The 26,888-nt window shown below is 46.6% G+C and overlaps 1 protein-coding gene across 1 annotated transcript in view; it reads right to left on the bottom strand.

Annotated features, from left to right (window-relative positions):
- LOC125746243 (mediator of RNA polymerase II transcription subunit 13-like) overlaps window positions 1–17,915 on the bottom strand; it is a 59,271-nt gene extending 41,356 nt beyond the window's left edge. Inside the window, 3 exon segments of the mRNA XM_049020004.1 lie at window positions 3,606–3,798; window positions 3,801–3,845; window positions 16,068–17,915. Of these exon segments, the coding sequence (XP_048875961.1) occupies window positions 3,606–3,798; window positions 3,801–3,845; window positions 16,068–16,139 (310 nt within the window). The 5' untranslated portion in view covers window positions 16,140–17,915.
- Window positions 17,916–26,888: the final 8,973 nt, after the last annotated feature.

The raw sequence follows: 26,888 nt of genomic DNA, 5'->3' as shown, positions 1-26,888 counted from the left end.
TAAAAGTATTAATGACAATAACAACATTAATGATGTCAGGCCCCATCAAAGCAGCTTAGGGTAGAACCTGTGACTCTCCAGAAGTTCCCCGTCCTGTGGCAAGCCAGGAGAGTCAGTCCTCGCCCCCAACGGGACACTCATGTTTGTTTACGGCTCTAAACAGCTGCTGACCGTCTCACGACACTCCGGAGCCTTTTCTGTTCCTTTATGACCGGCGTCCAGAGCAGAGGCCGGCGAATAGAGCAGCACGATACCCCCGATATGATGGAACATCCGGCCAGTCAGCAAGAACCAGCGGAGCCGGTGTACTTGGAGCCCGTCAGAGGGGCCGGAGAGGTTCCCCGTATCCATTCTTTATTGTTTAACACTAACCCAAACATGCGTAAGATTTTTTCTCAAAATTCATACAATTAGCTAAGTAGATACAGGTCTGCCCATGAATACCGAAAGAGAGCAAATCTGACCACAGAAAAAAAGGAAAGAAAAAAACTGCAGATGTCTCTATTATTAAAAAGAGGACGGGGGGGGGGGATGGTGCAGGAAAGGTGAGAATTCAGGACGGAGGTGGTTCTTCTTCCTCCATGGAAAGCAGGCGGGTGGCGGCACAAGGTTCGAGTGCCAGTGAGTGCTGGCTTACAACAGAAACAACAAACGCGTTACCTCCTTCGTTATATCTTCGTTTTCATTTAAGATACGTAAAGATTTTTTTCCAGGCCGGGAAACATTATATATATATATATTTCTTAAGTTGGTAAATAAGAGGGAGCTGCAATTGTGTTTTAAGATGCAGATGTCTCAGGGCTCTGAGAGTTTGACACCGAGCGAGGGAACGTCGATCACCACTCCGCCAGCGTCTCCGCTCTAGGCCGCGGAGGGGGTACTGTGGGTGAAACATCTGTGAGCGCGTCGCTGCGAGGGGGGCAGGGGCTCGACAGGACACCTCAAACCCCTGAAACGAGCAGTCCTCCACTGCCTGCCGTGAAGCAGTTCCTGCTCGGCCCTTCGACGGCAAGAATGTTCCGGAAGGAGGCACGTCAGTGGATGGTAGCGCCGTGGAGAATACAGACGCGGCGCGACTGTCGGCGTAGGAGCGCGGCGTGTGTAACGAGGGCCGACCCTGGCCGGCTTTTATTCTCAAATAGCCACAGTCATACCCCATCGAGTGACAAGCCAACCAAAACATTGTATCGTTTAAAGACTCCTGCCCTCCAGGAACAATTTTGCCGCTATTGGGGGGGGGGGGAACCCCGGTCTGCAGTGCACGACTAGCATGCCCGGGGGGGGGGCTATCGTGACCGCTCCTTTGTTCCCCCGCGCCATTCAGCCACCGCGACCTCTGCTTCCGACCCCGTGCTGCCGACTGGGGCTGCACAGAGCTCCCAGTGTGGAGGAATGAGACGGGGGCCAGAAGAAAGGATCAAGGTGGGGGTGGGATTGGGGGGGGGGGGGGCACAGATAGCTGCCGCCGTCTCGGCAGCCATTCGCCCGCTTTTTCAAGCGCCGATTTCAGGAGGCGGAATAAAAGGCCCCTGTCACACTCAGAAGGGGTTGGGGGGCTGGGGCGGGTGGAGCTGGGAGTTTGTGTGTCTGTTTGTGTGTGGTGTGTGTGTGTGTGTGTGTGTGTGTGTGTGTGTGTGTGTGTGTGTGTGTGTGTGTGTGTGTGTGTGTGTGTGTGTGTGGGGGGGGGCATCACTGCGAGGCTCGCCTGATAATCCCAGTCAGCCGCTCCTCAAAGAGCCACAGAGACATAGGGATATTGTGTTACGTGACCCCCACCCATCCATCACATGGGCACGCACTCCCAATGAACCATTCCAGACAGACAGACAGACCGACCATCACCCCTCCCCCATCTGTAAAATTAAATAAATACATAAATAAATAAAAACCATGCATCACCCTTCAGCTTTACTTAGTCCGGATTCGAGGCTGGTGTATGTCGGCAAACCCTGTCATCGTTAGGCAACCATTCAAAATTCTCCCCTGTGCAGCTTGTCACCAGTGGCAACTGATGACAATGTGACCAGAAAGGCCAAAAATGAGAGGGGCAGAGTGAGAGAGAGAGAGAGCGAGAGAGCGAGAGAGATCAGGACATCAGCCACACACTCATTAAAATTCACTCAATGCATCTGAGAGCGAAGCCTTTTTTTTAACATGTATATCATGTACAGCAGGCTACTGGAGCCACATCCGCGTCAAAAGTACTACAAACGAGATAATTACACCCAGTCGTGCCAAATTCCATTCACATATCTGGCTACCCGGGGCCTGAAAGTGGCTCAGCAAGACTCACCAATACCCGTGTTTAAGCAGCGTTTCAAGTTCAACTCAACTCTGCTGCGAAAGCAAGGTCAGGGAACTGGTAAATCCATTCTTCACCGCACTCCGAGAGCCAGACTTTTTTTTTTTTTTATACTTTTGTAGCAATGAAAGGAGTTTTTTTCCCCATTTGAAAGCCTTAACTGTTGTTTTAACTTCCCCTTGACACCTCTAAATGGGCAACGCTAATGCTAATTTAAAAACGCACCTGAAGGAGCCTTGGTGGCATGGCGTAAATCGCAGCGGCCCAGAAGCGCACTGTGACATCACCCCCCTCCCCTCCCTACGTCAGCAGCCACACTGTGAACTCCCCCAAGCTCCGCCAGCCCACCGCGCGAGTCTGCCCCTTTAGGCGAATAAACCGAATTCAGTTTGATCGCGAAAGGCTTCCCTTCAACCTGAAAAAGACCGCAGCATTTGCGCAAGGCGCCGTCCGAAACAAGGAAAGGAATCACATGCTTGAAAATCATTACCTCTGTGAAGGTAAAACACATCTTCACAAAACCACGCCAGTGGCGGTTATTAACAGCACTGTGAATCCGTTAAACTAAAATTTACGCTTTTTTCCATTCCCGGCCAACAGATTAGTACATCTTTTTTTGAGTATCTTTTGCTGAGATGAAATAATTCTGCAGTATAGGTCACCTCTTTAAATGTCACGTTTACGAAGGGAAAAAATGAAATCGAGAAGCGATCATAAGCCTATCTAAATAGTGGAATGTCAATGTTAAGAAAGGAAAACCTGCTGAACAAAATGACTCGCCGGGCACATGCTTCTGTAGCACAACATGCAGTGTCGGAGAGACGTTTGACTCACTGTGAGGAGCATCACCATTCATAACCAAAAAAATGTACATATCAAACTGAATATTCCTTTTTTGTCCCCGTGCAGCCCCGCCCCACCCCAGCACAGCCAATGCCCACTTACTCTTCCCCCGCTTTCAGTTCCAGATCTCTTTTGCCTCGCTAGTCACCGTACCAGATATTCCTGCGCGCTCACAGCCAGAGAATGCAAATGTCCCTATAAATAGGCCAAATTGTGCTGATGGCAGCAACTCTTTCAGGTGAAGTGCACGGAGAGGAGGCGACGACCAGGAAAGATCCTTCCACAAGCGCACTGCATGAAGGGAGCGTCACGAAAACAAACGCAAGACGTTCAACACCTCATCCTCCATCTCCCCTGGGGCTTCAGATGAGAAACGGGGCAACCAGGAAGCCTACTAAAAATGTGAAACCAGCCAAACATCTGAGCTTCAGGACCCGAGGGGGGGGGGGTTGGAACTCACCCTCCAGCTCCCGGTGGATGACGTCAGTCAGGTTGGGCTCTTCGCCCCACCAGAAGATCCACAGTTCCTTGGCGTCGGGCTTGGCACCGCGGCGCCACACGCACAGCAGGTTGGCCTGCACGCAGTGGACGAAGCTGCGCAGAATGGGGTCGTCCTGGGCGGGGGCCGAGATCACGGGGCCCGCACTCCCCCCCCACCGCGGAAGATGTAGCGCCGCCATTTGATGCCGGTCAGCTCCGCCTGAAGAAGGGAGGGGAGGGAAAAACGATAAAACAAATTAATACATTACATCTGAATCACACAAGCAGAAAAAATTTAACTCCTGTGCAAAACTGGACCCGAAATGCTCATTATCCACTTAATCCTATACATGCATTTGGTATCCTTCGCTAAAAATTAATACTTATTACCAATGTAAAAACAGGGGGGAAAAAAAAAAAACATACTGCAGGTTACCAGATACTGAGCATCCCCCTGTAATCTGAACAGCCTAAAGCCCCAAAAGACTAACCAGAAAGTACCGGTCCCTATGGACCCCAGGGTCTCTGAGGATGTGTGGCAACGCCGCCAGTGGGCTTCGCGCAGCGGCTGGCAGACCTGCAGCGCCCAACAAGCCAGAGCGGCGCTACACGCCGTTTACAGCGAGGGATCCATCCACCTGTGAGCTCGAGAGCTTAGAAGGTCCGGCGGGACCTAAAATGCTTTTATCACATTTCTCGAACGCATCTGGCACTGCACTGCCAAGATAACCATTAAACGTAGCCAGTTGTATGCCGGCGCTACACATTTTCTTGAATGCGATAAATGCATATATATTGATGTTTCATTATTCTGCAAAGCGTGAACAACCAGGTAAGAAAGGGCATATTGGAATTTCCTGAAAGGATTTGTCTATATTATTATTTCATTTATTGTTTATTATGCACCTAAACAGCATGTCCTACATAAAGCTAGCTTGTTAAACCGATGTACTTGAACTGACAAATATCTATCCGGGGATAACAGGACGCATTTTTCCAGCCACCTTTCTATTCGGCAGTCTTTTGCTGCAAAACCAAACATTAGCATACTGCCGCTAATTTTTTATTGACTATCATCACGAGCATCAAGATCGTAATTTTCTCACATTCTAATTAAATTGCTCCTGCAGCTGTGCAAATCGTATAAAACCCTTATTGGGTTGATGTTGTTTGAGCCTATAGAGCAGGTCCGGGTGATGACCCCATTCAGAGAGCAACGCCTGACACTGATGGCTTAAAACGGACCCCGGTTCTATCCACTGGCCCTAGACCTCGCTGCACTTTTTCACACCGGTCTGCCCACGTTCCTGCATACTGAAGTCAGCACACCTGTCTTGGTCTTTCATTCCTCTCCTCCCGATAAAATTGATACCTTAATAAAAACGCCCAAACCTTCCCCCCACCTTCCCTGTCATGCAATTCCATCTGCCTGTTCTGATTCAAACACCAAGATCCATCCATCCATCCATCTTTCATAACTGTTTACCAGTGCAGGGTTAAGATGAGCCTGGAGCCTAATAATTGCAAGTTTTTTTTTTATTAAAGGTTTTAATGCTCCCAATTGCCCCGTAACTACATAGAGGGGAATAATATTGTGCTACAGCAAGCAAACGTGATCGGCGCAACACATCCCTGAGGTACATCTTAAACACTGGCCGGCATGTCCGCCGAAACCCTGCATACAGTCACTGTGTAAAAAAGACACCGTGCCGTGGTGTGTCCCCCCCCCCGACTGCGGCAGGGCGACATGCTCGTCTTGTCAACGTGATCAAGCTTCGCCGAACCGAAGGGTGAAAACAAAAGACAGAAGTGGGGGGGCAGTGGGGGGGGGGGGGGTTGTCAGGGCCCAGTCACTGGAACACTGTCATTTTCTGACAGCCTCTCATTTTCTCCAGATTGAATGAAGCAAGTTTTCTGTACGGTATCAGGAGACCAGGGGGTGCGGGGGGGGGGGGGGGGGGGGGGGGGGTTGCCACCATGCAGCAAACAGCTCAGGCAAATAACAGGAGGGATCGGTTTATCAATGGGCTGTAAACAGCTTAGAATTCAGTATAAATACACGTTTCTGAATGCATGGACGGGCATGCATGATCATGGTTCCGGGTCACCAGTGACATCAGTTTATACTGCGGGTAAAAAAAAAAAAATAGTGTTTAAAGCCATTCTCCTGTAGGACCACATAGAGGTCCTCAGCGCTGGTCCAAGAATGCGGCTGGAAACAGTCGATGAACACCGTTTCCTTGTTTCCCTCCGCCAAAAAACCAGGGCCACCCCTTCACTGCTCCCCCGCTTGGCACTGGAGTGCTGGCACACTCGCTACCACTCGCTTTCAGTCAGCGAGGTAAGGTCAGCGCTGTCCTGCCGCAGCTGAACCCAGCTGTACACCTCACACTCAACATGTGGCTAGAAAGTGTAGCCACTTTTTTTCCAACCTGACGTCAGATTCAGGAGGTGGAAAACATCTATACTTGCACCAGGTCCACACCTTTTCCCATTACATCCAACGGGAAAATTCAGAGCAACATATCTAACATAAGGAATAAGGAATGTGGTATGACAGAGAGCTGTAGCTCTTAAGAGTGCCTGTGCACTGAGGGGACAGGGCAGGAGCACACCTTGTAATTACAAGCACTGTAATGAGAGAGCAAAACGTAATCGGAGATATAAAGCCCGGCACAGCGATAATCTGGGCCTAAAAATAGGCAGGAGGTCCAGGAAGCACTTTTTACCCAGAACCACATGGTCAGGGGGAGTGGAGGCAAAAGCCATCAAAACCAGATCCATACCCAGTTCAGGGGATCCCGCGGGTCTCGCCATCCCGTCTGTCAAAGAGCACGCAGCGGCGGCAAACAGTCTCCATGTTAGCGACCCCGCCATTGCTGACCAAACAACATGACCCCAACCCCCCCCCCAACAATCAATACACGCCAACAAGCGCCGTCAGCATGCTTCAAAGAGCCGTCTACTCAGAAACAGGTCTGCAGCAAAAAACAACAGCAGCGGCGTTTCGACACCTAGCCTCCCTGCCCTGAGGACTTCAGCTCTCTGGTAGAAGGGAAAAAAAAAAAAAACAGGCCTATTCTTTATTTTCTCTAGTGACTTCCTGTTGTCATCCCCCCCCCCCCAGTGTTTCAAATGAAGGAATCTCAAGGTACACAGAGAACTCATTTTGGTTGTATGTACAGTCCTTGCCGGCAAGCAATAAAGCTGTGAAGCTTCAGTCACCTCCATCAGAAAAAAAAACAATAAATAAAAAACACTTCGGTTGAGAAGAAACTCCTATCTCAACAATTAGAGCGACAGCAGGAGCTCATCTCCGCTGGCCACACGGCTGATGGACGCTGCTCCCGCAGCGCGTGTCCGTTGGGTTCATCACAAAACACGGCTTGGAAACGACTCCCGAGAGGCGGTGTGCCAGAGTGACTTGGTCTGTACGATCCGGAGAGCAGTATGGCACCAGTGGTGGCCATCGGTCACCGTCAAGTCAGGATGAGCTGCAGCGTTATGGGAGCTACCAACAGCAACACTTCCGGATCCCAATCGACCCATTCAGTTCTCCAAACCCACTCACCGGGCCCTGCTACCGGTAACGGTACCCTCGCATTCACCTAAAAGCTACTGCACATTTCTGCACAGCGGGTTCTCTTATCAGAGCCTTAACAGATGCATCTAACACGGCCATCCGCAGATATGCAAAGAAAAACAAGAGAAAAACGAAAGTGGGTGCCTCGAGAGGAAAGCCGACAAGATGCAGAGTAAGCAAACCTCCGCGGGAGGAAGAAAACTGCACCAGACACGAACGTCACCTTAAGAGTCATCTATCAAGACACAAGGAGCCACAACAGCATGTGGGAGGTTCTCGACAAAAGGAATCAACGTTACCACACTTTTATCTCAACCCAGGTCCTTTGAGAAGGTCACCAGAGCCCATCGTCGTCAACCCAAAAGTCAACAATTCACTGATGCTTTAGGCCTAGTTCTGCCTGCTGTAAACCACAAACCATGCCCTTAACCCAAGAAAAATGGAATCGAGGATAATAACCCGTGAAACCGCTTCCGGGGTACTGAATGGGACAGGAGAGCTGACGAACAAACAGAAAAGCTAAACATGCAAAAGACTGAAGGTTGGGGGACTGCTACTCCTTAAAAAGGGTTTCCTAACAAGGTGCCATAATCATTACTGCAACAGCCTGCCCAGCAGTCAGACACCCTAGGGAAGCTTTCTGGAGGTAGCAGAAGAACCAGTTCACCATCTTGTCCCTAATGACCATTCCGCAACATCACAGCTCTGCTTACTACTACCCATAAAAGCGTCAAGAACCTCAGCATTCAATTAATGGGCCACTGCCATCATTTTCAACAAATCGTGGGCTCAAGGAATTTGAACCTGAATGTGATACTGGAGGATGAACTGTTCCAACAGATCCATATGCTGCCTAACATCATTGCAAGATTTTACTCCAAAATGACACTGTTCCCAGATGCAGAAACACAAATGTTTTACAAGATCTTAAGGCACTAGTGTTCCTCCTGAGAAACACATACTCTATTTATCTGACACACAGAGTTTCTTTGGTTGTTGTTATATTTTTCTACTCTGAGAGGCTTATTTTTTTTCCCAGGCATCATAAAACCTTTTTGAAGGATGCACTTCAAGAAAACTTTGGTAGATGAGCAGACTGCCCTGCAGCAGAGCCCGTGTCTTGGTCTCTCCTCTGCCACTACCAGTCCTTGGTGGCTCCAGCCCAGAAGAACAGGTGCTCCAGACTGCACCACGAGCAGACTCCTCACAGCATTATCCCCAGGGGGGAGACTGAGAGTACACCGTGCCCTCCAGACCGCTGAGCCCACGCTCCTGGTAATACTCCCAGTAAAAGATCCGCAATGAGTAAGAAGATCCCTCCCCGCCTTTCCCCAGTGCTCAAAAAAAATGAACGTAGACAAACTCATCTCCTGCTTCTCAGTGGCTGATCTTCCAACGGCCAGGAGAGTAGAGCCACAGCAGATGTGTCTGCGGGGAGGGGGGGGCGCACAGGAGTGCCACACAGGTGTAGCTAAGAGCCTCTTGGGCACTCGGCACTTAAACAGGGGCTTTTATTCGATCTTCTGCCGGCACCTTTCCAGGGCCCTACAAAGGAGGTGCGTTATTTGATCTTCAGTTCAGTTGCTGGATCAAGCCCCGGGAGGCGAGCAGAGCGAGCGTCCTAATTAGAGCGACAACCGTCCCTGGGGCAGAGTGACAGATGGACCTGCCAATCAGCAGCGGCTCACAGCGAGCTGCGCATCAATCGACCTATGACTAGCCACCTGGGGGAGGGACGCAGGGTTAAGGGTGACAGGGAACAAGTCCAAGGAAGTCCAGAAACTGACCGCTCCTGGAGAAAGCAGAAGCCCATGGCATCAGAAGAGGTGGACAACTTTAAACATTGGCCCCACTACACAACCCCAAATTAATTATTAAATAGCATATAAATAAACCAAGCCTTCCTTTACTATCATCCTCATGCAACTTAATTAACTCCTCTGGCACGCTGGAAAGACATCGAAAAGGGGCGAGAATGAAAGTTGGGGGGGGGGGGGGGGGGGGGGGGGGGGGGGGGGGGGGGGGGGGGGGGGGGGGGGGTTGACAGTTGCTAAGCAACATAAAACATCTAAGTCGTCTGCAACTTGTTCAATTTCCGAGTATCTGTCTCCAGGGTTACAGAGGAAGATAAAATTAAAGGAAGTAGTATTTTCACTGCGAGTCCAGGGTCGGCTCTGGCAACAGCCAAGTGGCCCAATGGTACCACGCCAGCAGGGTCGCCATACTGTAAACTAAGCTCTCCAAAGGCGCCAGCAAGACATGAAAGACGACAGGAAGGAGAATAAACAAAACCTCGAGAATACGGGGAAGTTCTAAGGGGCAGCCATTATGCAATAGTTTACAGAGAAAAAGGAATCCATGTTCTCAGACTGCTGGTTGGTCTTTGCCACGCTTGTATCATTATAGGGTATGACCCCAAAGGGCAAGTTCAGGCTGGTGAACAAGCGAAATCAGGGTTCCCCACAGGGCTAGGGGAAGGATTTGATCAGAAAGTCCCTTCTGTGTCATCAGGAGGTAGTCTCTGCTTGGTGCCTGAACGTCGTGCCTTTTTCCCAGCCTTTCTACCCCACTCCAGACCGCCTCAGGTGTTATCTGGCTGCCCTCCGCACTCTCTAGAAACATCTGAATTTGGGCCATTTTCCTGAATCCCATAAGGAAAATCCAATAAGAACGGAAGACTGTGTAAACACTAGTTTAAACAGAGAGGCCTTAATCTGCTTCTGTAAACAACAACCAGCCCATCAGCTTAAGAAAGAAGAATAAAAATAACACTGCAATTCCTAGGTTATTATTAATTATCTCACTGTCCTGGAAAGGACAATACTACAGTCTTTGACATTCTTCAGTCAGTGCTGCTGCTCTTGCAAAACTACAGTTAGAGGCTTACCAAAAACTGTACAGTTTCCTTCAAACACAGGCACACGAACATTCCTCTGCTCTCCAGGAAAAATCTGCGGCTCCATCCGGCATGCATCCTCCATCGCTGCAGCCTTCAGACAACTAGCACAGGCTAGATTTAGCAACTGTTGCTGTGGCGATATAAACAAGCACGGCTATTGGTCACCCCGCTAACTGTTTATTTGAAGAAACGCTCTTATTTTCTGCCAGCCACTGGGCCGGCCGTGTTGTGGATATGCGGCATCGTAACCGCAGCATTTTTCCAATTAATTCTGGAATCCATCTGCTACAATCTGATCTGGTGACGTTAATGCCAGCATCTCGCCGGCATATCCGGAAGGCTTTGATAAGCAGCGTGGTGGCCCATTAGCAAGCAGCGCAACACACGGCCAGGTTTCCGCCTGATTGCGGCGACCGCCGACGCGGAGGCAGGTCCGAGACGCCGCAGAACACCGTCGATCTCTTCCTGATGATACGGGGTTCAAAAGAAAGTGGATGGCAGGAGATAGCAAACAAAAGGTGCTATTTCTCGACAGCGATAAAAAATGACCATCTACTGACCGACATAATATACATCCATAATCACCTGAACAAACACTGCAGTTACCGTTAATGCATGAAAGACAAGCCATATCTCACTCTCCTACACTCATCATCTATTAATATAACATTATAATATTTACAAGTAAATAAATTTACATTTGGTATTTTCTCTTTCATTTCAGCTTTCCTGACAGCTACCAAAAGTGATTAACGGGGCCAATTTGTATAATAGCGCAGAGGAGTGTGGGTAAGCAGCATCTCCTGCCCACCGGCACTGTGGCAGACATGCGCGACTCACTGGTTAGCCACCCGCTAGCCACCCGTTAGCTGCCGTATTATGAATGAGCCATGAGGGAGACAAGATCCAGCTTGATATTTACGGTCAATACATTCATCACCAGCATTTAGAAATGACAAAAACACGAGGAATTTAAAAAAAAAACCCACATAGACGACAACAGCGTCACACGGCGTCAAATAGCCCATGTGGGACGATAAAAGGAAAAACGTCTATGTCACTGGAGGTTGCGGGCGGCTCGACGACGTCATTCAGCACTGCTTTCCCTTAACCACAACAAGTGCCGTGAGATATAACGTAATACATTACTCTATTTTTTTTACTACATCTTTCATTGCAAAAAAAATAAATATTCTAAATAAAAATGAGACTGCAGTTCTTGGTGACCACAATAAAATGAACGCAGTAAACACTGTGTGTGTAATGTGTGGAAAAAAAAAATCCCGCGGCTTGGATACCGCCGCGCGCTGAGAAGAGCTTTCCCCTCGCGAGGCATCAGTAGGCAAACAAGCAGAGGGCATCCGTGAAATCAGCACTTCATCCCCACAAATAAACTCAAAGCTCTTGTTTTTGCAAGACTAACAAAACATCTCCACCCTGCCCCCCTCAATCGGTGTGATACTCTGCTGTGAAATTTGCAGTAAGTCTTATGACCCTGCACAGATTTTTTTTTCAGTTATTTAATTCTAGTAGGACCCAACCCAAAGCACATTTAGAAGATAAAGTCCTTCGAATGGTCCAGTTACGTTAAGCCTGGTGGCATGTTCCCTGTCATCACATTAGCGCTCCCCCTTGACTGGCCAGTTGACATAACCGCAGAGCGGCAGCTAATCTCGACCACAAGCAAGTCTGTCTTGCATGTCGCGCCGTTCAAATCCTCAACCGTTTCTGCGAGGCACAAGGTTTGGCGTCATCTTCGTCTAATAACCTATTCATGCTGATAAACTTTTCTCAACAAGGCAGAGCCCTTTGCACTCCCCGGGGCTTCGAACCTGCAAACATTTAGACAAAAGAGTTCAGCTCCCAAACCACACTACCTGGGGGCGGAAGGCGGGGGGCAAGCACTGCCAAATCATCCCACAAACATTTTGACGGAGAAAAAATATGAAAGAATGTAACAGGACACACTTGTGTGCTCAATAGGACGCTTTGAATTAGAAGATCTGAAAACCTGTGTCTTAATTCCTCATGCAGTAACTGCTGAAAATGAACCAAGCCAACTGCAGACTAGTACTCCTGAGTCATCAGAAAGCATGGCCTCCATCTGATTACAATGTTAGCAAATGCACACAGCAGCTTCACACACAGACAGACAGACAGACACACACAGACACACACACAGCAACTGGAGAACACGGCTCGCCACAGACCGTGGGACATGCACGGAGACGCAGCTCTGGCGTCGAACCCTGACAGGTTCCAACCTGCCGGCCGCTTCCACAATGCCAGCACACTGGAGCCCTCATTTGGTTTCTGCAGTGGGAGTAACCATGAGTCAAGCTTTCGGAAAGGAGGAGAAGGCGGCGACAGCGTTCGCTTTTCAAAACTCCGCATGCCGGGCCATTGTCACATCACGGAATGTGTCCCCCCTCCAGGAAGTTTACACATCTGGGCCTAGGATTCCAGAGTGCAGCTATCCGGCCACACAGAACAGAATTCTCTTATTTTAGGGTCGGTTACAGTGGGGTTAAAAGTCACAAGCAGAGGGCTTTGGTAATTCACAAATAAGCCAAAATTGTGTGGAACAACATTTCTTCTTTTTCTTCAGTACTGTATTCAAGTCTTTCAAATAATCTCACAACCATTGATTTTTCAGCCACGAATAAATATGAAGCCTAAAATAGAGATACAATACAGAGACTTATACACATAAAAGAGAGATTAACAATGTAAAAATAGGGTCATCAACTTGTGGGCTATGAAGCAGCCTCTCCACTTACTGTGGTAGCAGCACTGGGAGCTTGCCTCACCACTGCCTATTCCCCCAGCCTCCCCCCACCAGCCCCTAGCCCCCACCCCCCCACACTGGCTTTGTACTACCCACTGGAACACCAGGGGAGCTAAGAATAGCAGCACACAGCTGGCACTGCAGGACGCGCATTCTTCATACTCGAGATCCAGGGACTTCAGAATATCTCCCACCTGAAGCCAGGCCAGACCGGCCCAACCACCATCTCTCGTCAGCCACAACCCCCCCACCCCCCCCGGCCCGAGGGCCGACTCCAGAAAGCGGAACGACTCACCCCTATTCCCCCTACACCCGTAATCACGTGGCATCATGACAGCGATTATCGTTAGATCAATTTGTGGAAGGGCAATGAGGAAAGGGTTGGGGGGGGGGGGGGTAAGTGGGGAAACCACATTCCCGCCCAACAGTCGGGGCAAGCTCCCCGTTCGATTAGGAACTATGAGACAGAATGGGGGCGTCGGTTAGGGATAATTAGCCTGCTCCGGGGGCCTCTGGGATATCCGAAATAGAAAAAAGAAATAAGCACTAACAGGGAAGGGGGTGGGGGGACAGTACGTTATTGGCTTAGAACCCACTGCCTTCAGTCACATGCCCCGGATGGACTAAAGCTCCAGAGGTACTTGAGGGACTCCCAGCATGGCAGCACCCCAGCCAGGCATCGCCACATGCTCAACCCAAGGCCACTTGCATCTCCACAGGCAAGCCACTAATGCACATTCGGTAATGCATCAGCGGACCTCAAGCCTACACACTTCCGGATGCCACAGCGTCAACCCCAACCCCTATCGCAAACCTAACCCCCCATCCTACCCACTTGAGTCTGGGCAAAGGATTCCACCAAAGCAGGTCAGCGAGTACCATACACACGTGCGCACGTTTACGGCACATCCTGCGTGTGTCTGCACATGCGTGTGCGTGTCTGTGTTCCCCGGCTAGCAGTGGCATTATTCCCTGCATTACTGCCTGTACATTCGCAACGCTGCATATTCAGCAGTGACTTCAGCATGAGTCAGAGCGCAGGACCTGCTTCAGCTGCAGAGAGCCAGCTCTCAGAAAATGCACATCGCTTTCCTAAACGAAAACAGATTCCCTCCTGCCTCTCTCTCTCTCTCTCTCTCTCTCTCTCATTTTTCCCCCACAGCACAGGAGCCCAGAGCTACGCCACAATCCATTCCTGCTTCTGGTGACTTTGGGCCTCACCCTATTTTTTTTTTTTCCCGTTAGCATTTCTACAATTTCCACGACTCCCCGTGACTCAAATTTATAAACAAATTTTCAGCCAGATGCACTTTTATTCCTATAACTAATAACTTTATTCATAATGTTTCACAAAGCATCCATATTAGGCAGAATTCCCATTCATAGTTTTCTCCATTCACAGCTTTTCTTTTTCTACCTAAAAATTATTCTGGGCTGGTTCATTTTACCACATCAGCTACGTACTTCCTATAATATTCATCTGAGAAAAAAAAGCCTTACTCAGCCACCTACTGCCCCATGAAAAAGCATTAGAATAATAATAATTTTTTCCATTTAAAGGCCATCACATAAATTCTCTAAACTAAGGAAGTAGCTACAGAAAAGCAAAAGGAGAGAAATATTAAAGAGAATAACAGGAGGAAATTCTTATTCTCATAAGCAACCCAAACTGATCGGCACCCAGGCGCCGGAGACCAGGTCACAAACCCACGCAGCCGGCTTCATTCCCACAAAGGCCTCAAACACGACCCACTGCCCGGGCGGACGGCTGCTCATACCGCGCCACCACTGCTCACGCGAGGTGCAGCCCCAGCTGTAAATACTCCGACCGAGAGCCCCCCCCCCCCCTCCCCTTCCAGATAAAACTCTTTCTCTCAGATGCGTGGAAGTTTGCCAAGATGTCATGCCACTACCTTCTGAATGAAACGTCCTCTCCCACGGCAGAGACGGCATGGAGGGATTCAGGAAAAGGGGAACTTAAAAACGGTCAGCTGCCACGCCACCCCCCCACCTCCCACCTCCGTCATTACCGTCACGACCCACCCCACCCACGCGGCTGCCATCAATAACGACGGCTCACGGGGCCCCCGTGTGTATCATTGATTAATTATAATCAATACAGCACATTAGCGCGTGGGACCCCGCACAGTCACGTCTCATTACTGCCCATGTGATATGAAAACCCTTCATGATGACACCCCCCAAGTGGGGCTTCATCTCACCAGGCAAATCTTCCAGGGTCACTTAGCATCCACTGCAGTATTAAAAACTATTTTCCACCATCGGTATCGGTCACTGAAGATGATTATATCCATCTGAATCATCTACCCTGTGGAACCAAACCATTATTAATATTCACAACCTATTAAACAGTTAAAGAAGAAGTTAACCATAAAAGTATATGTGGTTTTATATATAATTTTTAAAAAATCAAGTTGCACATTTGATGGGTCCACCACCAGCTCAAAGTAGTGTAGAACACAAGTAGCTTACTCTAAACTACAGGTGACATGTTTATCTAAGAAGTAGGCCCTGCAGTGTACTCTTAAACCAGACAGGTTACCAGTCATGAAGTACTATTCATGTTCGGATCCTGCTTCTTGAACGTAAAGAACAACGTGACACATTCAGCCTCATTTACTTCCTCTAACGGATTCATCGCTACTTCTTCATTAACCACTTTAAGCAAGTCACAACTGTCATGTGTGGGCCGTAACACTCTCTGTACGCCTCTGTTCCCTGCGTTTCTAATCAAACAAGACAGGGGCCAAAAAAAAAAAAAACCTTATCTTACACGTGGATACAATGCACAATTTACACAAACTCCCTGCAGCTTCAAAAAGGTCCAGAGGAATGCGTTTTGTAAACCTTACAGGAGAGGGCGATTGCAAAAAAAAAAAAACACCTTTTTAAAGAGAGTGGGCATGCCTTTGAGTATGGCTTGCCGAATCTGCTCTGTCGAGATCAATCCGGTGCACTCACGCCGCGTTTTTAATGATCGGCGTATCAAGCCACCGCAAAATTGGTTCACCTTTGCACCGCAAATCATACAAACTCCCCGCAAACCATGCCCCGTTTCTACAGAAGCTTTCCATTTGCCCGTGTATTTTTTTAAATCGCATGCGGCATTTTGCTTTGAAATAAAATTGCTAATCTGCTTTTTTTTCTGTACCAGTGAGAAGAGGTTGGAATGGCAGTCTTCAAGGCTCGCCCCGTTAGCCACCCAGTTCGCCGCTGTAGTCATAATCGTCCGCGACCGGGTCGTCAGTGCTGGGCATGTCGAAATCCTGGGTCGGTACCACGACCGAGCCGCGACGGCAGATCGTTTCTCCCCCAAGCCTCTGTATCTTCCGCCGAAAATACGGGAAAAATGACAGCCAAATAAGGAGGACGATGTGTCAAATTGAATCTCCTCGCGCCGACATCAATTATTTTTTATCAGGCTAATTGATGGACCAAGAAAAAAAAATAAAAATCAATGATACATATATAATCTCCACAAGCGCCGAATCCAAACTGGGCTGTAAGTTTATTCGAAACAATACGTGGCCAAAATGAATCTTATCTTCACCGCTTTCGATCTTAACACAAAAGCCGCCCGAGTTTATTTTGTAAATCCATACTTGTTTTGAAGATTAGTTTAAAAAATAAAGATGGGGGGAAAAAACCATAGAATCCAGGTCAAGTGATCCGAACCGACTCATTGCCAAGGCGCATATATCGAAGCGGATTCTTGTATAATCCTCGCAAGGGGAAATGTCTTACTGCATCCATGGCAGTCCTTCGCCGCGTCGTTAGTTTATCGATTAAAGAACAGTAAGGCTACAATCCACACGTCGTGCTGCCCTTCTCTACAAAACCATCAAAATGGGGAAAAAGGTCAACAAAAACAGCCGCGATTTCATGGCGATGGCAACTTTACGCTCAAAAAGGGGGAAAACGTTGTCGTCAAAACATTGTTTATTGTCATTGTATTAAAACAACGGCCATGCTGGCGGTAAAACAAATACCAGCGGAATGCAAAAAAAAAATCAAAAATTAGAAACCGCCAGATACACAGCCCCCTTTTTACGTGCAGTGGTGATAGTTTTGCTGTAGAGATTGCAACTGCTATTTATAGTATTTCTTTCTTACCAGCAGCGTTCCCTGACAGTGTGGTACCACGGGGCGATAGAGAACAGGAATGTTTTTAATCCTTGTTTCACTTTGCAAATAACGCAGACTGTACAACGACAGCCAGCGAAGGGCTGCCCCGCTGCCGTGCGATCAAACCGACGCGTCCGCAAAGCGTCGATCTCGCAGCCGAAACGCCTGGATATGTTTTTTTTCCACGGCACGAAACCCCTTTTGCCGATTCTTCAACAAACGAGAAAGTATTGTCTGTCCATAATCAGGAAAACGGTAGTGCACCCGACCGGGGCTAAAAAAATCCTTCCTTCCTTCCTTTCTGTTTTATATCATTACGAAACGTCCTCCGCCGAAGCAGGTCGCAGCCCAAAGATTTGCTTTTAGCTAATAACAATGGCTCTGTGATAATGATAATCGCGAAGGCGATGGTGACAGCTCAACAATGGTGGCAATCCTCCGTGCTGCGTTATGATTAATAAAACGGCTATAAATGTAGCGAGCAGCCTGGCCGGGAGCTCAAAAAGCACAACAGTGAAAGCGGCGCACTCCAAACCCACGTCTTTAACGTCTTGAAGAAAAAATATTGCCAATAATAACGATGATCACCGTGAAAATACAAGCCAAGACGTCCTCTTAAAAATCATTTTAAAAAAAATAACGCATAAAATGCCGATGTGCCGTCTAATGTACACAGCGGGCTCCAGACGATGAATCCGTTTTCAGTCATCTTATGTCTTAGGCAGCGTCTTTACTGTTACATTCGTGAGTGTGTGTGTGTGTGTATGACTATGTGTTACTCTTACTCCGTGTGTGTGTATGCGTGTGACCGCCTGCGCTCGCAGTCTCTCTCACGTTCCCTCAACCCACCACATAGAGCGATGTAATGGCGGCGGGCAGCCGATGGCAGAGACTCGCTTTCCCATTAGGCACCGGGCGGCCCACGTGATCAGCGCGGAGAATTACGGCAGCGTCTTGGGATCGCCGCTGACACGGGCCTCGCTCGCGACGCTGGAGGCGCCAGCCGCGCGGATCGAAAGTGAACGCGAATAATTTATGCCGCGTATTGATCCGAAGACATAAACTGCCTTCTTATTTATAGGCCTTTTTGTTAATATCCATTGTTATTTTAAAGTTAATCGATAAGAAATATTTTGTGTAAAAGGAAATAACAGTCATTTTAACTGTGTTCAGTTTTAGCATGCTAAAAAAAATCTATGACAAAACATGGCCTGATTTATCAAGCTTGTGCGCCGTTGCACTGATGCAAAATGTCCGTTTAGTAAAATTAAAAAGAAAAAAAAAATAATAAATGAACCTCTGACTTAATTTGGCATATTTACTGTATCTATTCTTTGATGATTTTATATTGTTACTAATCTCTATTTCAACTTAATGAAAAGCATTTTGCATATTTAAAAAAAAATTGTCTTCATCGTTCACAGGAAGTCCTATGTATATTTTGCAGCATTGTAACAGTTCCAAAGATATCCTTAGCCAAAAATCATAGGTTCCATCTCACATCTCAGGTGTGAAAACTGCAGAAAATTCACCTCCAGGGTCCTTAGCTTAACTGACTGATCATTAAAAATCATGAAAGTCGGCAATTGAAAAACCAGGTCTTGAATAAGGTAAATAAAAAAGGCTGACCTTTCTCAATTTTTACATTTTAGTGACTATTTTCTTTGCCACAAAATCTTTTATTAATCCCAGCCATCTCAAAGAATAGCACAACATTACATAAGTATTCAGAGTTAATATTTTGCCCACTGTTAGGCAGCTCAGCCTCCTTCAGTGCCTCGTAGGCACAACTTCAGAGGACTCTTGGGGATCCTGTTTCGAGGAAACATTCCCAGTGAGAGGTGGGTTACGACCGAGTTGCCAGGAAAATACCTAACTAGAGCAACGGGTGCCACAGTGGATACAGACTTTGACCTGCGATCTGTCTCCAGTCCCAAGACGGCTTCTGCTGTTGTAGCCTTGAGACAGATATAGATTTAGATTTATTGTCAGGTCATGGTTTACACACATATAAATGGTCAGTGAAATTCTTTGGAATGCCAGCCCCTAACAGCAGTTCTGTATCACAAAGCAATAACAGTGCAATATGAATAATATATAATACATATAGAATAGTAATGGGAGTTAAATATATATGTACAAATATGACGTGGATGCACTGATAAATGAAAGTGCAGAAGTCATGGTGAAGTTGTGCCTACCTGTGTGTTGAGTAAGTGGAGCTGGAGCTAATGCAGAGGGCAGTTGTCCAGCTGCACCATGACCTGGTTATGGACATTATCCTGAAGGCTGTTAGTTCAGGACCCGATGCTGCCTAGCCATCTGCCTGATGGTAGCAGTGTGGACAGGCCATGACTGGGAATGCTGGGGCCGCCTGACAATCTTAATATGCGGCCATATATGTGTAAAACTGCAAGCTGTGCAGATTGCATTGTGCAAAAAATACAGTAAAAGGTTATACATCAGTGTTGGGTGTCTCCTTAAGGAAGACGTAGATGTGAATAAAATTAGGCCTTGTGACCCATACGGAGGGGCAACTCAGTGGGATGCCACACATCTCCAGATATAGAACCCCCCCCCATGTGATTCATGTCCACTCTCTACTGCACAGGTTTCCTCCTGCAGTCCAAAACACACAGCTAGGCAGCGTTGCTTCTCTTCCAGGCTGTCCTCCTATCCCATGTTTAATGAGATGGGCTGCAGGCTCTCCACAAACCTGCACAGGCAAAGCACTTGGATGGATGGTTAAAGTGATGCTTTATTTGCCATTTGCACCAGTATGAGTGTAGGTGCCTTGGAATGCATATCCCATCCAGCTCTCCTTTGAGATACACACAAACATATATATGCAGCTGAGAATGAAGCTCGGGGTTGTAGCGCAGGGTCAGGCCAATTATTCAGCGCCCCTGGAGCATTTTGGGGAAGTTTAGGGCCTTGCTTGAGGGCCCAATGCTGCCAAGTAGGGGGTTCTGAGCCACACAGCACAGCCCCCCCCCCCCCCCGACAGATAGATAGATAGACAGACAGACAGAAAGGTGTAATGTGCTGAAAAATTGAGCTGTTCTAAATGCAGCAGAAATTATTTCTCCCTCTGAAAGTTTTTAAATAGCACAAAAATGTAGTTAGAAATGCAGCTCAGTAAGTGGAGTGGAAAATGTAAAAATGTTCTAGTATAGAACTATTATTCTCTGTTGTTTTCTAAATTTTAAATATATTGCTGAATACCCTCAACTGTTATGCCTGTTTTGCCATTCTTATTCAATCTTAGCCAAACGGTTTAGGGCAACAGTGTTGAAAAGAGTAATATATACAAATAAATGGAATTTAATTAACAGAATTTTAATTGATTTAAATTTACATATTGATAAAGTTTTGGTTGGGTATTGGGATAACCACGAATCCCTCAGTTTTGTCATTTGGTGTAATGTAGGGCAAAGCATTTCTGAGATATACTTGTAAACTGACATTCTTTACCTGCTATTTACTTGTAGAGCCGGGCTCTCCAGCTCCGGTCCTGGAGAGCTACCATCCAGTAGGTTTTCTATTCTACATGGTTTTGGATGCACCACACCTGTTCCTGGTATTTACCTGAGAACAGGTGCAGCTCATCAGAAGCCAGTTGAAGACCTCTGGTATAGAAGCATCCAAGCTTTGTCCAGTCATGTCGATAATGCACAAAGACAGGCTCGTCCTTACTCAGCACATCCTCTGAGCACAAGATAAGCAGTTGTCATTGTTACATAATAATATTCACATGTCTAACAAGTCAGTACATGTGTCAATTGCATGTTAAATGAAATATGTTGATTTGATCATCATGACAGGGATGTTTACAATCAGCGCCTGGCCAGATGAATCACAATGCATGTGCTTGTGTTACATGTTGTTGTGAGAGGTGCAGGTGAAAGGGTCGCATTCCTTCTCACACCCCTGCCATGCCATCCACCACCCTTAAAAATAAAGAACCCGGAGATATGAAGCTTAGCTTAGATTTTATTGATCCCTCCTCTCACTCTGGGAACTAAGCATAAGTCATTTGCAGTTTTTTCCCCATTGTTCAATACCTCCTCAAGACCCATAAGATGTTCTCCGAAGATGCATTACAGCTTCATCTTGGGCACTGGTTCAGTGCCCCGGCAAAGGAGTGTCACCCACTTTAGTGGGGCTAATGAATGAAACATGTCTTCACTTCGCTCTTCACTGTAGCTTGAAGTTGACGAGATGAGTCTTTGTAATTAGTGATTATCATAGATTCCCAGGCTCTCAGACAGAAAATGCACCAATTGGAATCCTTCCTTCCGTCGTAGCAGCAGCAAGCAAATGAGCTGTTGGTTATCTGATTTTAATAAGGGTTCACCCCAATAAGTAAACACAACAGTAGTTTTTACAACAAAGGCTTCGCAATAAAAGGTCTCCTCTAGTATAACAATTATTTTTGAACCCGTCAGATCTGAAAAAAAATCCTTCATGCAAATAAATTGAAATCATTTATTTAAGTCAGTGTACCAAGTCTGATCCTTTGAGGATGAAACACCTGTTTTAATATGCAGCAAAGGAGCAATCTAAATAAACAAATGATTTTGTGCAGCTGTAATCTTTCGGCTTCTGACCCCATCGACGTGTTCTTTTCAAGTACGGACTGGATCCCCACACTCAAACTGAAGTTTAAGCTCCTTTCGGGGCATTATCATGAGTTCCACAAGAGCAGGACAGAATCGGCACTATTCCAGGGCTAGATGGAGAAGGATTTTGAGCAGAGCCTGAGTATCTGAGCTGGCGGCTGTGGAGGTTCCTGCCACAGGTTGGCAGAACATACAGACATGCTGCTCCTTCAGCTGGTGACAGTACTCTTTCCCCAGATCATATGAGCTGAAATCCTCGAAGACAGAGATGAGCTTGGTGTGGACTAGTGGCTGCACTGATGAGCCGACTAGTCGACTTAACTGCTCTGCGATGATTGACGTCGACTAGTCGCTGATCACGTGATTATGACACTAACAACATGGAGGCCTCAGAGAGTACCAGTTACTAAGAAGTGTGAGGAAGAGCAAAAATTGTGTAGATGGAATTATTTTTATCTCAATTATATTTAATGCATTAACGAATACCCTTTTACTTGCATCTCCATATTTCTGCCTATGGAAATTCGATCTATAACTGATATACTTTTGCCTAATATCGCGGGTACGGTCGGTGAAACCTGAAACACTTATTAGCAGAATAAGGTTGCGTTGTTTTTTTATTCTGTGGAAAACGAAAGATCAATCTGCTGGCAGGATTTAATAATGACTTATAAATATGTCGTGGGTAGTATAAGTAAAATATAAATCAAAAAGTTGTGTCCTGTTTTGATCGCGATTGATCGCCCCAGTAACTAACAAATAATTAACAAAACAGCTTACTTATCCTCCATTGTTTTAGGGTGAAGTTCCTGAACTTTGGAGGTAAAGGGCCCTACCACAGCAAGGGGGAAGCTTCCAGGCTGGATCTTCAGTGAGTTTAGTTTTCCTCCCCCAGTGTTTTCCTGACATTTCAATCCTTAGTCTTTCACACTTAAATGGAAGTTATTGTTGCATAAATTGTTGCTGCTGAGTTGCAAACTATTGTTTCTACTTGTTTGTATTCCGCGTTAAAGATATCTGAGCTGTCTGTTTTAAGCATATGTATTAAGTTTTGCAAAGACATCGGCATTTGTCAGTCAACGTTGACTAGACTTTTATCAATGTCCATGTTGCACAATCCATGGACACAAGTAAAGGAGGGGTGTGACACAGTCTGTGAGTTGTGATAGGAGCTGAGGTCGGAATAAACTGATCAGAAGATCAAAACTGGGAATTCCATTAATGAACTACGCTGTCTCTAAAATATTCCACTAAGCACATAAGCGTGTTCGTTTAGATGCATTAGAGTCCTTTAGAGTAATAAAGCAACTTTGTTACTGTGGCACTTTTTTCATTATTGTATGCGTGGTCGCTAAAATGTTTGATGCTTGCCCTAGAGAACGTGGCCTTTTATTCAAAACAGGACGATTTGCATAACTTATTAATTCTTGCATAATTTATATAGCAGTAAATTAATTGAAATGTGCACTATCTGGGGGAGGCATTGTGCTGGAAAAAGCAGCACTAGCTAAACAATGGTGCCGACACACACAGATGAGTGTAGGGCGGCTGGTCCACTAGAGGAGATTGTACTGTTAATACTGTAACTGATTTATTACCACAGCAGGGAAAATTGTGCGTTAAATCTACCGAAATCACGGAAATCTTCCACAATCAAATATACATTCTCCCCCCTTCTTTTGGTGCTGTGAGAAAACCTCAAGAAATCACATAAAGTACCTAAATAACGTTACCTGGAAAATGGGGACTCTGAGAGGGATATATGGTCTGCATTATAATGAACAGAGCCTGACACCGGCCCATCCATCATCCCGCCTTGGAAAATTACAGTAGACTAGCCAGCAACGAAGCCCCTCACAGCCACTGTCCTTAGTGGTACCACGGCGACTGTTTCCAGGCTGCTGTCGCTAGGCCGACTCTCCCGTGAACCACATAACGGAAAACGGAGGAAGGTTTTATGCATGGAGTCTAACTGATGTGCATTATTTTATCCATCTGTCCATCCATCCACTAACTTTTTCATTATACTGGTCAAGATAGTGGGGTGTTTAATGTATTGTAATACATTTTCGTACATATATTTAAAAATAGCTTTGTTTCTGCCTAATAACATGCCCGTTGGCTTGTGAGTCCAGGGTGTTGAGTACATCTCCACGAACTTTATGGTTTTGCTGCCGATGGCCTGGCATTTAGTTTCTGTCTGCCAGAGTCACCCGGGAAAAAACTGCCTCTCCCCAGTTCATTTGCGGACATCGGCATTGTTATCCAAACCAATCGTTAAGATCGGATGGGGTGCCTCCCCCATCAAGAGAAGCGGCACGGGACCAAGCGCTTGTGCGTGTTTTCTCATTAGTGCTCATTATATGTAAGCATCTCTGCTGTTCCTTTTGACAGATACCTGGTCACCGGCTCGTCATGCGTTTAACAAGGCTGTGTGCTGTAAATCACTCACCCCCGAATGCGCATTTGATTGGTCTAATTAGGACTGCAGCACTGGGGAATTTGACCCTGTCGTTCCTTAAAACACCTGAGGCTCCATGGATGCAAACGTTTTCAGAAACGCTGTTGCACATCACAGAGGCACCACACTGATCAGCAGATAGACTGGGCTAAACATTTTTTCATCCGCTTGGGGCACAGGATAGATTTCTCCATTTTCATATCTACTTGGCTTTTTTTTTCCCCTTTTCACGATTGTTGCAAAAACGTGTCCTCGGAAAATGAAAATTAATCGTCGCGAAATCTCACAGTACCCTCTAGCCCTGATGCTAATGAAACTGGGATTTATGATTCCCATTTGTCGTCGTACCGCGCAGTACCGCGCATGGCCGCGGCTGTCCCAGCTTTTTGCCACCCCTTTCCGGAGTCGTGCCTTGTCGAGTTATTTTTCCTTTGTCTTGCTTGCACAGACGCTCCCGCCCTGCTCCACTGCTTCTGCTACTTCCCGTTATCCCTACTCTCGGTCAGCGTCTCTTCTATACTTATGAGGTCAACGAGATGCTCCGATTGTTCTGCGGCGAGGAAACTGGGCACCAGCTGCTTTTCTATGGCACATTATCGATAAACTTATGAGGCATAATTATCTCCTGCCCACACCGGCTTACTTATTTCTTAACCAGTCATTGTGTGTCCACACAGCCGGGAGCACTGAGGCTCTGAGCAGCAACTGAAGCGCTTGTTCTATAGATGATCTGTTAACTTATGAAATCCTGGTGCTGTCTGTTGGGATTGCGTATTGTGAGGCAGGTGCGTCCTCGTTCCCGGTTCCCATGATGTGCTCGCTACAGGGCATGTGCATCGCTGATCGCCCAAAGTCTGTTAGGTGTAGCAGTCAAACATGTTTATCAGCGGCTCGGCAGCGCAGAGGGCAAGAAACCAATGGAATCCTGAGGAATTCCTCGAATAAACACAAATGTTATGTTAACAGAGAGTCTCATTTCTTTCCTCATCCTGTTCTATTACCTTCTATGGCACTGATTTAAGTTTTTATTGAACCACTTTATCAAGAAGTCCATCTCGGAGTAATGGATGGATGTCTGGTAATTTTATCTGCTGGAGCTTGGCAAGGTAGTTTATTGTATTTGAAATGAAAGAAGTTTGTTGATCCATCAGGATACTCTGCAAAGTTTTGACAAAATAAAGAACTTCTTGGTATTATATGTTTTTGTTTTTTTAAATGGTTTAATAAGGATTAAGGAGTTGAAAAACTGGTAATATAGCAATTAATAAACTCTACTCAGGCACATTTTATGGAAAGTCTCAGTAAATCTATGCAAATTCCTAACCAATTCTATTATTAGATGAACAGGGGAATCACCAGAAAAGAGTTAAGTATTAGAGTGAAATATTCTAAATTACCAGCGATACATCATCAGTCAAGGTAGTAACACTCCAGAGTTTCCCCTTAATCAGATCCTAATGAGATTCCTCGCATAGAACTTCTTGTCTTTGAGAGGCACATTACCCAAAGCCTGTTTTAGAGATGATGGTCCCCTCTCTGGCATTCCCTAAATGATTCCATAACGTTAGATGGGAGAGCAGAGACAGTCCATTTACATCCTGATAAGGTATTTAGGTCACCGAACGTAGCACTACCCTAAGAAGCAGTAGGTGGCATTGTGTAGTGTGTGTGTGTATATATATATATATATATATATATATATATATATATATATATATATATATATATATATATATATATACACACACATAAGTATGTATGTATGTATATGCATGTGTGTGTTTGTTATTGTCTTCCTGTTTAAACAGGAAGTAGTGGTATAAACAGGAAGTACAGCCAGTCTTTCAGGTAGTCAGGTGTCTGTATATTCCCAGTGTGCTGCCAGACACATTTCCCATTAACTCTTGTGATTTGTGGAATTCCCCCATGGCCTCATCTGGCTGTATGCAAACGACAGTAATGCCAGGACCAGGTGGCATAGTTAAGTGGGCACAGGGTATGGAAACAATTTTTCTGAGCTTTGATCACCTGCTTTCCCAGCCACGCGGGAGCCAGGAATCCATTAGGGAGTTCGGTCCCCCCACCCCCTTCCTGGCTCAGCTGCCAGATTTCTAAAACACCCGTCGGGTTTATCCTGACGTAGTGATGGGCAACTTCCATGTGATATTAGGGGAAACTAAGCAGAATCCTTCGGTGACGCCACCCGCATTCAGGGGCCTCGAGCTGTCCGACAGATTCACGTCGCGTGTGAGCTCGGCTTCTCCCGCAGGACTTTCACCATCAGCCAATATCGATCGATCGTCTGATCAATTTCCCAGCTTTTTAAACCCAGAAAAAAATGGGGGGGGGGGGATTCACAGGCTAGGAAGTATCATGAGACCAGAGAGAGATGAACACCGTGCTACTTTTCTACCCAGGAGGATGTGAGGTCAGGAATCGCAGGAAGCTTAGAGTGATTAGCGCTTAGGTGAGATACAGAGGATTGACTCAATGCCAGACATTGAGCTTCAGGTACCAAGGATTATGTGAGGAAAAAGTTCCAGCAAAAGAAAGGGAAGAGTCTAGAATCACAGTTCAGTACTCTCAGTGCAACACTGTTCACAGGCCTGGCTCTACACGCTTGCCTTCGACAGTAAATGATCATAATTGAGGCATTCGATTCAATCCAGTCAAAAGTTTAAATCAAATTGACCATTAAGCTATCAATGAATTACACTTAATGATGGTATTAACGCACATAAAAGCAAATATGTACCCGGAGAAA

This window comes from Brienomyrus brachyistius, chromosome 7 (assembly GCF_023856365.1).
Source record: "Brienomyrus brachyistius isolate T26 chromosome 7, BBRACH_0.4, whole genome shotgun sequence".
Taxonomy (NCBI): Eukaryota; Metazoa; Chordata; class Actinopteri; order Osteoglossiformes; family Mormyridae; genus Brienomyrus; species Brienomyrus brachyistius.
This window is presented reverse-complemented; position numbering and strand designations above follow the sequence as displayed.